The 13,214-nt window shown below is 42.0% G+C and overlaps 3 protein-coding genes across 4 annotated transcripts; 1 reads left to right on the forward strand and 2 right to left on the reverse strand.

The window, feature by feature from the left end:
* Positions 1–370: 370 nt before the first annotated feature.
* LOC116335295 (proline-rich protein 18-like) lies at positions 371–1,911 on the reverse strand. Its single transcript, XM_031758953.2, has one exon. The coding sequence runs from the start codon at positions 1,844–1,846 to the stop codon at positions 1,010–1,012; it is 837 nt and encodes a 278-aa protein (XP_031614813.2). The 5' UTR covers positions 1,847–1,911; the 3' UTR covers positions 371–1,009.
* Positions 1,912–2,354: 443 nt separating this feature from the next.
* LOC116335291 (lipopolysaccharide-induced tumor necrosis factor-alpha factor homolog) lies at positions 2,355–3,592 on the reverse strand. The gene is made up of 4 exons (XM_031758949.2): positions 3,396–3,592; positions 3,153–3,305; positions 2,722–2,896; positions 2,355–2,609 (listed from the first exon to the last, which is right to left on the reverse strand). The coding sequence occupies exons 1-4, from the start codon at positions 3,448–3,450 to the stop codon at positions 2,492–2,494; spliced, it is 501 nt and encodes a 166-aa protein (XP_031614809.1). The 5' UTR covers positions 3,451–3,592; the 3' UTR covers positions 2,355–2,491.
* Positions 3,593–4,903: 1,311 nt separating this feature from the next.
* arpc1a (actin related protein 2/3 complex, subunit 1A) lies at positions 4,904–11,718 on the forward strand. Of its 2 annotated transcripts, none has more exons than XM_031758959.2 (11): positions 4,904–5,247; positions 5,925–6,015; positions 6,297–6,401; positions 6,621–6,843; positions 7,752–7,859; positions 7,982–8,085; positions 8,187–8,295; positions 8,931–9,006; positions 9,100–9,293; positions 10,705–10,795; positions 10,890–11,718. In XM_031758959.2, the coding sequence occupies exons 2-11, from the start codon at positions 5,952–5,954 to the stop codon at positions 10,926–10,928; spliced, it is 1,113 nt and encodes a 370-aa protein (XP_031614819.1). In that variant the 5' UTR covers positions 4,904–5,247; positions 5,925–5,951; the 3' UTR covers positions 10,929–11,718. The 2 variants fall into 2 exon arrangements, with proteins under 2 accessions (XP_031614819.1, XP_039469718.1); XM_039613784.1 differs by lacking the exon at positions 4,904–5,247 and adding an exon at positions 5,261–5,359.
* Positions 11,719–13,214: the final 1,496 nt, after the last annotated feature.

Here is a 13,214-nt window from a genome sequence, read left to right on the forward strand (position 1 = left end):
TCAACCGTCCTGTGGACTGGAATCGAGTCTTTGCCCAGCCAATGGTGGCCCTTGGCCTTATGATTAAGGGCCCTGCTCTACAGAATTAACCATCACACGTGTTGTAACATTTGACTCCCAGGTGGATAAGCTGATATACTAAGCGCACTTGGTGTGCGCAAAAGGGAATGTCTGACAACTGCCAAGCAAACCTCTTAAATCCATAGAAAGCTACTTAGTGCTTTCTTAGACAGTGTTGGCTATAAAAACAAAAGTACAAATGATTTATCCTTAAAAAGTTTTAAAGGTTTCCCTGTTTTTAACTTCTTTCTTTCTTTCTTTCTTTTTTTACTGAATGCAAGTCTTGCAAAAACGTGATACTGATCAAATGACGGTAAAGGTGCAAACTGGTTAGCTGTGAAATTTAAATTGACAGCACAGAAGACGAAGGAAAAGCATTAAAAATCAAAGTAAACGCTGACTTTCCCTTTAATTTCACTTCATCGGTTTCTCCTCTGACATTGCATAACTGCGGATAAAGTGTCATCTTGTGCGAGATCTTTATCGAAGCCATTAGAGACGATCCTGTGACGTGCAAATCCTCCTGAGGCCCGAGCATCACTCTATAGGTTACACATTTTTGCAGCAGCTGTGTTGCTCTGTGCACTGCAGCTCAGAGCGCATGCTCGGGCAGTCAGTGAACAGTTGTGTCTTCTCATCCTTGCATTTGCACCTTGTTAGAAAGCCATGGGTCAATGAAAATATATATTTCACAAAATATTTTAGGGGATCTTAACACCCAAGGCTCAAAAAACAAAAACAAATGAAAATAAATTAAAAAAAAATTTTATGCATACAGTCCTTAAAGTTGTAATCCAATAGGATAAAAGGATAGCCACGACACTATCATGCTAAATGACATATCACATCACAGTTTTTATCCTAGAAATATGTATGAGGGAAACCTGACAGTTACAATGACAACGCGCAATCATTTTAATCCCGGGCGCTCGCTCGTTTCCAGTCACCTTCAGAAACTTTTCACGCTGCTCGCGCTCCTACTCGGCCTGTTCCCCGCCGTCACTGGTGCGTTTTCCAGCCCACGTAGCCACTCTGTACATTTGAGCACCACGCGCTCATCCACGCCGTAGTCCTCCTCTTCTTCGTACTCCACGTCGTCGTACTTGTGCCGCTCATTCAAAAGGGAGATTTTCACAATTGAGCTTATGTCTCCGAGCTGAGCGTCAGTGCTGTTTTTAGCGGTGACTCTGCCGCTGTGAGAGCCGTTTCGCTGCCTTTTGGGCACGTTTTCCCTCCTGCGTCGGGGCTCCGTGGCTCCTCCGGGAGCCAAAGTGGCTCCACTCGCGGGATTTCTGGCGGCTGAACGTTGCCGGTGTCTCTCGCTGTTCCTCCGCTGCAGCAGGAGGACAGCCTCGGGTGTGAGAGTCAGAGTGAAACGGACCTCCTGCTGATCCTTGGTCCTCACAGGCTTCACCTGTGAGTCACTCTTTACAGAAGTGTGACCGGAGTGTTTGTGCTGCTGTCTTTTAGACAGACTCTCTGAGCTGGTGACAGGAGAGCTGCCCGTCTGGGATGAAGGCAGCGAGCCTTCCCTTCCGTTTGCCCCTGACACTCCTTTAGTTGTTGGCAGATTACTCCTGGGCTGACTCTTCTTCCCCAGTTGTTTCAAGTTCAAAGCCAGCCTCTCCTTCACTGAGCCGCCTTTGTCTTCTTTCAAAGCTTTAGCTTTGGTCACAGCAGATACAGGTGAAGTGTTGTTGGTGAGTCTCTCCTTCCCAGCAAATCCTGACACGGAGCGCGCGATGGACACTGGCGGTATGAAAGGCATTTTGGCAACGCACAGCATCAAGTAGGAGAGCAGTTCACTTTTGCTTGTGAAGTGTCGAAAGAAAAAAGAAGAGGGGACTAGGGAGGAAAGTGATGTACTGACAGAGGCGAGATCGTCTGGTGCATCTTCAGCCATGCAAGGGTCAGCTGGCTGCAAGTGCGTCACTGCCTCCCAGATCCACCAGTGCTCATCTACAATAACATTTCCTGATGCCTTATACCTGAGCTTTAAGGGGGAGGTTGTTGGCATGCTTTAAAAAAAAAGAAAAAAAAGAAAGGGCTTGTATGATGCTCATTACCCTGAGGCTCAAACATCTAAAATAAACCAACACCTCTAATCCTCCAGAGTGATTAGTGAGGGCACGTTTACTATGCACAGTACAGGTGCACATGCAGGCCTAATCCTCGCTGGATGTTTGGATGTCCGTGGATGTGCAGGGAACAAACTATGCAAACAAAGGTCAAATGAAGCATTAAGCTTTTCTCCTTGCTCTGCATTTTAAATAAAACAAAGAAATAAAGCATGAAAGAGTGGCACAGAACACATTTATTTAATAGGATTCTTTCACAATTTGATTAAAACGTTTAAAATATCGAATTTTACACGATGGGAACTCATGTGCTCTTATGTCTAAACGTGCATTTGACTCCAGTGGTTGTGTGTTCACTTGCAGCACTGCTTCTTGTGCACGTGAAGAACCAGTCGACAGCGTGGACAACTGTGGTAGGCATCCTTGAAGTGGTTTACAAAAAATGGAATCAGGCAGCAGCCGAGCACCAACCTGTGAGGCGGAAAGAACCACACGCTGATCTCTGACTTGTTAGAAATCGAATGTGTGATCGATGCTGGGGTACAAAAAAACAACCAGACTAAGGTGTTTAAAGGCCTCTCACCCGCATAACACAAACACAAGACACATGAGCCAGGCAAAAGTCCCGGCTTTAAAGGTGACCTCTGTGGTGACCCGAGTCCTGCAGGAGGGGCAGGTTGCCAGACCTGGAGAGCGTCGCAGCTCAGCTTCGTAGCTCACAAACTTTGCCCTGGGTGTACGCAAAGGGGCATCATACACTGTTGAGAAGAGATTAAAAATGAATGCTGACATGCAACCTAAATGGGATTGCTGCTATTTTTTAATGTAAAACTGCACTTTCTTTAAAGCTTAGCAGCCACTGACACATGAATGGTCAAAACTACACCAGAGGGGAGGAAACCGAGCTAAAATCAGCAGCTTAAAGTAATAAAATATGAAGCTATGTTTAAACTTAGCGGTGAGCAAAGAAAATGTGACATTACACATTCAAAATGGAGGTAGAAGAGCCTGTACCTGGTACAGCTGAGAGAATATTGTTGGGCAAGCAAACTCCTGAAGGTGAGGACAAGGAAGGCAGTTGTGGTGGCTGTGCTGGTGGTGGTGGTGGACGGGTGAAAGGTGAGTGGACTTTGTAGACTTTGACATCTTGACCCGATTTACAGTCCTCTGGAAAAATGGATACACAGTGAGGTTTTTGTTTTTCCAACCACAGGAAAAACAGACTACGCAAAGCTTGAGATGAGAGGTTATTTTTACCTGGTAAGAAGTATGGCGTAGGTGCAGGAAACTGCTTATCCACATTTGATTCCATTTAAAAGGCCCGAGGGAGCGTGAAAGGAAAAACAAGAGAAAACTCCTAAAATGTGCCTCCTGTGTTTGCATCCAGCAGGGGCTCATCAGCAGATGTACCAGGTGCTGTTAATTGAATTTTCCTCTGATTGGTCCAAGAAAGTATTACCCATAGTTCAATGGCACGATGAGCATGTTAAGCAGGTAGAAAGGTCTTTCAGTGCTGGGGCAAACCTTCCCCCAAACAGCCATCTTGCTTAGTTTTATTCCATTGGAAATTGGTAAAAAATCACATTTTTGCACAGTAAAATCACTTTTTGTTTTTTAACACCAAAGAGAATCTGTTCTTTATGAGTAAGGCCAGATTTGCTCTATTATGCAAAAATATTGACCCACTCCTCATTTCTTTAGATGCTTATCCTTATCAGGGTTGCAGGGAGGAGCCAATCTATGCTTTTATTGCATTAACAGTGTGTTTGTGATCACTGTCATGCTGAAAAATGAAGCCTGAAAAATGCCAATCAGATACTTGACAGACTCTACTGACTTCCAACATATTGATGAGGATTTGGCCAAAAGCTTCACATTTGGATTCATCACTCCTATAAGACCTGGTGCCACTGATTTTCTGTCCAGTTCTTGTATAATTTGGTATACTTCAACCTTTATTCTTCCTTAAGAATGGCATCTTGATCAGGTACTGTTTATCTGCTATAGATGGTTTTTAGGCGTACTTCTTCTTTTGTCCTTCACTTGTCCAGTTTCCTCAAACATTTTAAGAACACACTGCCTATCATGCAGAGATATGCCATTTTTCAGCTAAGAGCTCTTTGTTAATCCCTTCTTTGGTGGAAAAATACTGAAAAAAATGAAAATTCATCTCAAACTGTGCTTTTTGGCAATTTCTATAGTTTCAACTAAAGAAACTGGAATAATTTGTGTGTGTGTTTTGTGACAGGCTACTAGTAACAGTGCTTAAAGGTACAATTTAAAATTGTTTCTTGCTAAATTATCTGTTAAGTTTAGACACAACACTGATCATACCTTGATTTAGAAGCTTTTTTTATTCTTGAAGTTTTCAGCATAAAGTGGATTCATAAAAAGAAAAAAATCAGGCATCAGGTACAAAGTCTGAAAATAAGTGAAACAGCAGCCAATGCCCAAAGAAAAAGCCTGGAGCACTATTGCTCAAGACCACTTTAAAAAGATGACATGAAAATCTGTCTCATTAAAAGCTAAATACAGAGAAACTAGGGGTGGGTCAAGAATTTTACAGAGTACCATAAATATGAATTTAAAACTTGGTTTTTAATATCGAGTCGGTGATTCTATGTTTTGGCACATTCACACATTATCAGACAAAACACTTACACCATCTAAGCCTGATTAAGTCCTCTAGTCGTGTTTAATACAACACTGATACAGCGGCCACAAGTCTGTGCTGTTTTGTAACAGTTTAAAGCACTCTGGGTGTTTGTACGTGAGCCACTAGAGGAGCTCTTCTCGGGCTAGGAGTAGCGTGAGATCCAGCGACGTGAACGAGGTTATTCACTTGAATGTAACAGCTAGCGTGATGATGCTAAGCTAGCTGTCAGCCTGGCATCCACGGGTTTTGCTGCCGAGTTTTAGCTACCAGATGCTCCCGGTCGTATCCTGCTGGCCGTCTTGACATTCCCCTCAACATTCCTGGACGAATTCGTGTCGACTGACCAGAGTCCGCGAATTCAGGTCCACTCCTAATCTAACCTTTCCCCCCGCTAGCGTGACTTAGCTCACCGGCTAACAAGAGTTCAACACTCGGGAGAACCGGACTGACGAGGTAAGTTAGCATACGGAGGCTAGTGGGATGGACAGGCTAATGGTGTAGCTGTCACCGGGAGTAAAGGCTTCTTGTACGAGGAAAAAAATAATCTTAGAAAGGAGGCCTTCTGGTAAGCGTGTGGACACAGTCGTTGTCATTATATCCCTCAAAATTCCCCATCTTGCTGTTAGGCCTGTGTAACACCGGCGAACTGTGAGCTAGCAATTTGATTGACTTGCTAGTAACGTTTTGCTAATGTTAATTTACCGAGTGAAGCAGCTGACCTAGTAATGGTAATATTACCGGAGCTAGCTTAGCAAGTCCGTACTGGTTTAGAAGAATGTTGTACGTCTGTTTGGGGCAAAAAAGGACTTAAGTGAAAGTCAGCTTGCTAACGTTAATTTGCAATCATTATTTAAGAGAAACTAGTAAAGAAAGCTTCTCGGTGACAGGGTTTATCTAAAGAATCCAAGCTAGCGGCTAACACGTTCATTACGAGTTAGGTTAGGTTGCTTTAAAAGTTAACAGTTAACTAGCTGTCCTATGTGAGCAGTGAACCAGCAGCTTCCAGTATGTATGCTGTAATGTGTGTAGTTTTTAAGTCTACCGAGACATCGTTCTGGTCTCCTGCTGGCTGGGAGTGTGTTTGCCGTTTGTTACTAAAGCTGAGTTTTTGCTGTGTTTTTGCTTCGCAGAGTTCAACTTAAGGACCACACCCAAACATGTCCCTTCATCAGTTTCTGTTGGAACCCATCACCTGCCACGCATGGAACCGCGACAGGACACGTAAGGCCCCGAGACTGTAGCTATGAGAAATGTTCACTTTAACACAACACATTTCAAGGTTAAGGTCTTAAAGGCTTTGTCTTCATTGGGTGGTCAGGTCACAATTACAAAGAATGCTGTTAGAGCAATTTCATCTGAACAGAGATAAGATTGACTCGGTTTATTTTGGGTAACAGGTTGGAATTTGGCATGTATCAGAAAACTGGTCTAACTTGTTTGTTATCTGTGTGCTCATTGTGTTAACCAGCTGGTTTCTTCTGTTTTGTTTTGTTTTGCTTCAGAAATTGCCATCAGTCCCAATAACCATGAAGTTCATATCTACAAGAAGAGTGGCAACCAGTGGGTTAAGACCCATGAACTGAAGGAACACAATGGCCACATAACAGGTGGTTAATCAGATGTTTTTAAGACTGATCATTTTTTACTTATTTAACGTTACGTTTCAGTTCACGTCTCACCCAACATGTCAGTAAAATTAATGTTTCTGAAGAATTCTTTAACAAGTAAAACCACAGCTAAGGTGGGATTGTGTGATCCTAAAGGGGTTTCTTTTTGTCTAAGCTATTAGTAGAGTTGTTAGTGACTGCTTATTGGCTGTGTTATAGGCATTGACTGGGCTCCCAAAAGTGACCGCATAGTGACATGTGGAGCAGACCGTAATGCCTATGTGTGGTCCCAGAAGGAGGGGGTATGGAAGCCCACACTGGTCATCCTCAGGATCAACCGAGCGGCCACCTTCGTCAAGTGGTCTCCATTGGAGAACAAGTTTGCAGTGGGCAGTGGTGCTCGACTCATCTCTGTCTGCTACTTTGAGTCCGAGAACGATTGGTGAGACTATTAATCCAGCAGTGGCATATTTTAAATGTGTTGATGTTCTTGTGAATGTTGTGAATAATGTGTTTCTTTTAAAGTACAGCATTTAAGTTCAGTCTTGCCATTTATTTGAATTATTAGTGCATTATTTTGAGCTCATACGTCCAGACCAAACTGCTTTACCTCAATTTTCACACCTGCTTTAACAGGTCAGAGCAGCCACACAGCCTGTGTGAAACGCTTATCTGAGGTGTGGCTTGAACATTCATACAGAAGTGCGTCATCAAGAGTTGGGAGGCATGTCTCTCTCAGGAGTTATAGACTGTGAAAAAATCTGTTGGTAGCCACATTGACTTGCTACCAGTATCATTACAGAAATGATACTTGTCATTATAGTTATAATAAGGCTACACCTGTAAATGTCATAAACACAAAAGTAGAGTTGATTTTTTTTTTTTTCATTGGCATGTTATGATAGCATTTGAAGAAGAATGAGGGTGATACATGTGTGGTATGCAATCACAGTACAAACCCAGTGAAGGCTATAATTATGTGAGGACGTTAACAGAGCATTAGGTGAAGGTCAGCCTTTCTCTGCTCTCTACTTATCTCTCTGGCGGAGAGAGAGCTGTGCTGCAAGGAAGTCGTCATGCAAAGGTAGAGGTAGGGGGTGTGGTCCAGTTTAAAACAAAATGGGAATTGAATGTTTTCACCTAGTGTAAGAGCAAAGCGTTGCATTCCAACCAGCTGATGAAGATACACTCCCAGGATTAAAGGACTTATTTTTTTCCCTCCACCCTGTATTTAGTACTTCCTTTTTATTTTTGCTGTGCCTCATAATTGATCAGTAGTTTTTTGTTTTTGTGGGGTTTACATTTTTACATGTCCTGCTATAAAAACTTTGCTTCTTCATGTGGTTTTAGGTGGGTGAGCAAGCACATCAAAAAGCCAGTTCGCTCCACCATCCTCAGTCTGGACTGGCATCCAAACAATGTCCTGCTGGCTGCTGGCTCATGTGACTTCAAGTGCAGGTAAAAGATGAAGATTAGAGTATTCAAAACTAGCTAGGCGGCTTTGTCCGGTTTCAATTTCTGTTTTTCATGCCGTCTTCCCCCGCCGCCTCCTTTCTCATCTCTCCCTCTCTGGCCTCTAGGGTGTTCTCAGCCTACATTAAAGAGGTGGAGGAGAAACCAGGCCCCACACCCTGGGGCAGCAAGATGCCATTTGGGGCTGTGCTAGCAGAATTTGGAGGAGCAGGTCTGCCAATTTTTTTTTTTTTTTTTTTTTTTGTCTTGTCCATATTCCTTTACAGTTTCTCTTTGAACTTAAGCATTTGTGTGCATTTTGTGCCCTTTTAGGTGGAGGAGGTTGGGTCCACTCTGTCTCTTTCTCAGCTTCTGGTAACCGTCTGGCCTGGGTCAGCCATGACAGTACTGTCACAGTGGTGGACAGCTCTAAGACTGCCAGGTATGTTTAGTTGTTACCTGTATTCTTCCAAAATACACGTGATTTACTCATTCTTTATATAAGAAGTCAGAATTAAAGCTCCCTCTGTCGCCTGATAGATGTTGGTCTAAATGTCAGCACATCTCTCGTAACTAGAGTTGTCTCCGCACCTGATTGTGAGATTGGACAGATTCACTAACAGAGATGATGCTAAAAATGCAAATGTAAGTTGCAAAAAATAATGTGGAGGGTAAAAACACAATTTGCAATTTGAATTGTTAACATTGACCACAAAAGAGCAAATGTTGTGGCCTTTAAAGCAAACTGAGTAATGCTATAAACAGATTACCCTTGTTGCATAATCATAAAACAATGATTGAAGTGAATCCATGCCAATCTCATCTGAAATAAACCTTTTTCATTCATTTAAAATTGTCCCACACTCGTCGTGTTAGCCAAAGGTACCCATCCCATATTTTTCTTTAATATATATGATTTTTTTCATTAGCTACAGTTGGATCCAAAGCCAGTGTGGTTTTAATTTTGGGGCGTTTAAACTATAGTATTCAGTAGCCTGTGCCTGTGTTCTCTTTATCTTTTTAAGTGCAATCGAATCAGCCACTTGGGCCATATTAATTTATTTTGTTTGTGTTTAGTCCTTCACAGCTGAAGACGGAGTTCCTTCCTCTGCTCAGTGTCATTTTTATTTCAGAGAACAGTCTAGTAGCTGCGGTAAGAATAAAGCTTATGGTGGCTGCATATTCCTTTGCACAGATTTATAGTGATCAAGGAGCGCTGTAGTAACTCTGCTGTCTCCCTCCTCAGGGTCACGACTGTTGCCCCATGCTGTTCCGTTGCGACGACGGTGGAGCACTGACGTTTGTGACAAAGCTCGACCTCCCCAAGCAGAGCATCCAGAGGAACATCTCTGCCATGGAGCGTTTCAGGAACATGGACAAGAGAGCCACCACTGAGGACCGCAACACTGCCCTGGACACACTGCACCAGAACAGCATCACGTAGGTCACCCAGGAAACTAATGCACGCATGGCTAATGCAAACTTTTTAATGGTAATTTTTGAGACTATGTCTTATGGTGCAGTTGAATTATATGATGAATCGTATTAATTTTAACCAACACCACATCTCCAAATTTTAGCCTGTACAAAACACAGATGGGTTTTAATGTTGGGCTCTAGTATTTTAGTTCATCAATACTAGCTTGCTGGTAATTGAGCACTTAAAGTGTTGAATCGATGCTGTTAGGGGTCACATGTTTGAGAGAACAGATGATATTAGGAGCTTTCCATTGTTCTGCATCCACTTCTATTATTATTATTTCTACGTACATAAAAACAGGGTTTGCAACAACCTTACATACTGTTTGAAAAGTATATAGTCACTCTTCATGTGGCATAAAACGTCTCTCTTCTAGTGAGCAATCAGACATTATGCAGACAAAATTTGGATGAGCAGTAGACTGGTGTTAGACACATGACTCATCACTAAAAGTAAAATGCAGAGCCATAACTTCCTGCTGGAACCAGCTGATTTGAATTCATTCTCAGGTGATCTCTGGTGTCAGATCTGTTCAGCTTTACGTGTTTTCAAACAGGAAGTGTTTTAATCTCCTCTAGGTCACAGGTCAGAAGTTTTATTTCTGTAGTGCTTTTATTGTTTTAAGGTGTAGTCTGGCATTGCAACACTCAAATGTGACAAAGAGGACCAGCAATAATTAGCTGATATTTTGTGATATATTCTGAGAAACAAGTTTGTTTACTTTCTTCAGTGTGATAAGATTATTCATTTTACTTTGGAAGTACAGTAAGAGATCCAGACTTCAGAGTTTTGTTTTTGTTTTCCTCAAAAGAGTTTACTGGTGCAACTACAAAACTTGTAGGTCAATTCAAAGATCCCCATCTTGAATGCTGTCGTAGCAATGTTTGCACAGAATGGAATCTACTGAGTCGTAATTTGCTTCATGCTTATCTACCACTGCATGTAACACGCCTCAGCCTGTTAGCAGGGAGTGAATGTGGTGAAAGCAAGGACTCAAAGAAAAACAGGGAAACGAGAGACACGAAAAAATGTGCGAAGAAAAGCAGGTCCTATTTATATTTGGATATTGCACACAGTGTGAAATTGTGTCTAGTAAAGAGATGTAAAACAACCAGGAAGAAATGATTAAAAGCACCTCTATGTGTGATCAACTCTTTACATTGTTTTACTGTATCCATTCATGATGGTGCGGTGGTGTTTTCCACCTTGTATGTGATATTTCAGCCACACCCACAGACTTCCCAAAGCCTCTTTGTCACCACTACCATTTAACTAGCAGCAAATAAGCATTTTAGCAAATTTCCCACCAAGATCACAACGATAACAAGAAAGGCTTGTCAACATCATCACCTCTGTGTGTTTGTTTCTCAGCCAAGTGTCTATCTATGAGGGAGACAAAAGGGATTGTCGCAAGTTCTGCACCACAGGTATCGATGGAGCAATGACCATTTGGGACTTCAAGGTATAAATGCACATAAACAGTGTTTTGTTTTTTGTGAGTTAACTTTTTCTGAGTCTTGCATCACTAACTCTCTGTCATCTGTTTTCCTCCTCAGAGTCTAGAAGCTTCTATCCAGGGTCTCCGCATCATGTGAAGAAACCTTTTGAATGAACGGAGAGACGCTGCGGCCTCACTTCTCCCCCTTTTCCTCCCCTGCCCTCACCCCTCTTGCCCCTTTTCCGTCTCACCCCGGCCCTCCCTCCACTCCCGCGACGCAGCCAGTAACATACATACTTTATCGAGTGTCTGCTGAAGCACTGATCAGACCATAACACACTCTTGTGAGTGTGTGCTTACACTCACACACATACACACTCACTACACACACTGAGCTGACGTGTGACTTCACTGTTGATTTTTTTTTTTTTCCCCGTTTTGTTTGTTTTTAAACGAAGGTTAACCAGGTGTCAAAGTGGGAAGGTCCTCTGACACGTATTAGACATGACGTGAAATGTGTGTTTTTATGTTCTCTAACCTCCTGTACCAAAAGTTGAACACTAAAAGGTGCATTTTATCCAAAAATCAGGCTGTATTCCACCTCAGGCTAACCTTAACATGCTCTCAGAATATCAACATTTAGTAGACCAAAAGTAGACGTTTTACTGGAGGATAGTTCGTATTCTTCAGCGGGCGAAGGTGTTATCACTAGAACCCGGGGTTACTGATATTCTGAGTACATGTTGCTGGTTGGCTTTTGGGAGTTGTACAGAATCTGATGGTGGAGAGAGAAAGCAGCTGTCTGAACTCTGTGTGGAGTGACGGCTGGCCAACACTAGGCTCTGTAGCTCCTACACTAAAACCACACAAGATGGAGGATTTCTATGTAACTGATCATGAGGTAGACATGAAATAAAGATGAAATGCATTTACAGTACTCAACTCAAATGACTGTGCTCTTCCTTTGTGTCTGTGGACAGATGGTAGTTTGTGTGTCAAATTACAGTATGTAATCCATATTTCTGCTTGTCATAGGTTAGTGAAGGCCCAGCTAAACGCAAATCTAGGAGTTTCTGAAAAATTCTGGAACATTAATGTTTCTCTGTGCGGATTTTTAGTAAACGAGGTTATATCTTCTGTGTCGGCGTCACCGCAATGATTTTTAGCTCATTCAGCCGAAGGACGAATGAACAAGTTGGGCATCCCTCCACAGTTCACTAGGATTGCTAGTCCTAGAGTATCGGTCAGGTTTTACTGAAAAGTGCGCATCGATCGCCTGTTGGGTCTTTACTTAAACTGTGCTGAAGGTTTATATTTGGTCCTTTCACCAGTTTCACAGGAATCAACTCTCATCCTAGCATTGTAGTGTAACAAGATTAAGTTGTCCTGGATACAACTGTTTTCAAGACTCCTTGAATCCTCTGTGGATTTTTAATTCTCATTATTGTATTCAGTGCAACAATACAATCAAATGTATCACTTTCTTTCCCCATACTTTACCTGAGTGAGCTGCAAATTGTGAAGAATCATGAGTCGGATGACGTAGTACGGCGCTGACATTCTGGGATGTGAACGCACTGAATAGTGGGTGTTATAGTGGGTCATCTTTTTCATTGTCTTTGTTGGCACTTCAAGATGACCAGATGAGCTAGAAATGAAAACGCGCAGCTTCCTGAAGCAGGTGCAATAGTAAATAATGCTTCTAAGGTTTCAAAAAAATCAAATATCTTTAACCTCCAGGACTTGGTGTCCACAAATGTGGACATCACATTTTGGGTTGTCTAGACCACAATGCTAATTTTTTGCTCTACAACGGCCTGATATCCACTTACGAGGACATTATACTCCCACTCTTCTATCGAAATTTAAAACAAATGTCGTCATATGTGGATATCAGGACCTTGTAGAGCAAAATCAGGTAAAAAGATAATTCTTTGTTTTTACATTCATCAGGTCCCAATCAGGCCAAATAGCAAAGAGAAATTAAAAATGCATGCCATGAAAGATTTCAGGTCTTAGGAGGTTAAAGAAGGCTTCAGCTGCTTCCTCATTCACAAGGGGTCAACACGTTTTTTGTTTTTTGTTTTTGAAACCCTTGAAAGTCTCAACCATGAAATAATTTCCAGGAAATTGACATTTTTGAGCCTTCTGACAATTTAAATTGTAAACCATTTACATGTAAATTGATTTATATAATCAATTTACATGTATAAGTTCAGCTACATATGAGTCACACTGATAATATAGAGGTCTGTGTCAAATATGATGCGTTTGGTGTTAACAAGGAATTTGTGTCTCCTCCCAAGATCATGGGAATGGGTGTTTCACTCGTTAGGTGAAACTACTACCACTGTGGATCTTTAAAATATCCTTTTTACTTTCCACACATACTCATGCATAATCAGTCTTACTGTAATTGTACAAGCAATTTTTTAAACGAGTT

This window comes from Oreochromis aureus, linkage group 6 (assembly GCF_013358895.1).
Source record: "Oreochromis aureus strain Israel breed Guangdong linkage group 6, ZZ_aureus, whole genome shotgun sequence".
NCBI lineage: Eukaryota > Metazoa > Chordata > Actinopteri > Cichliformes > Cichlidae > Oreochromis > Oreochromis aureus.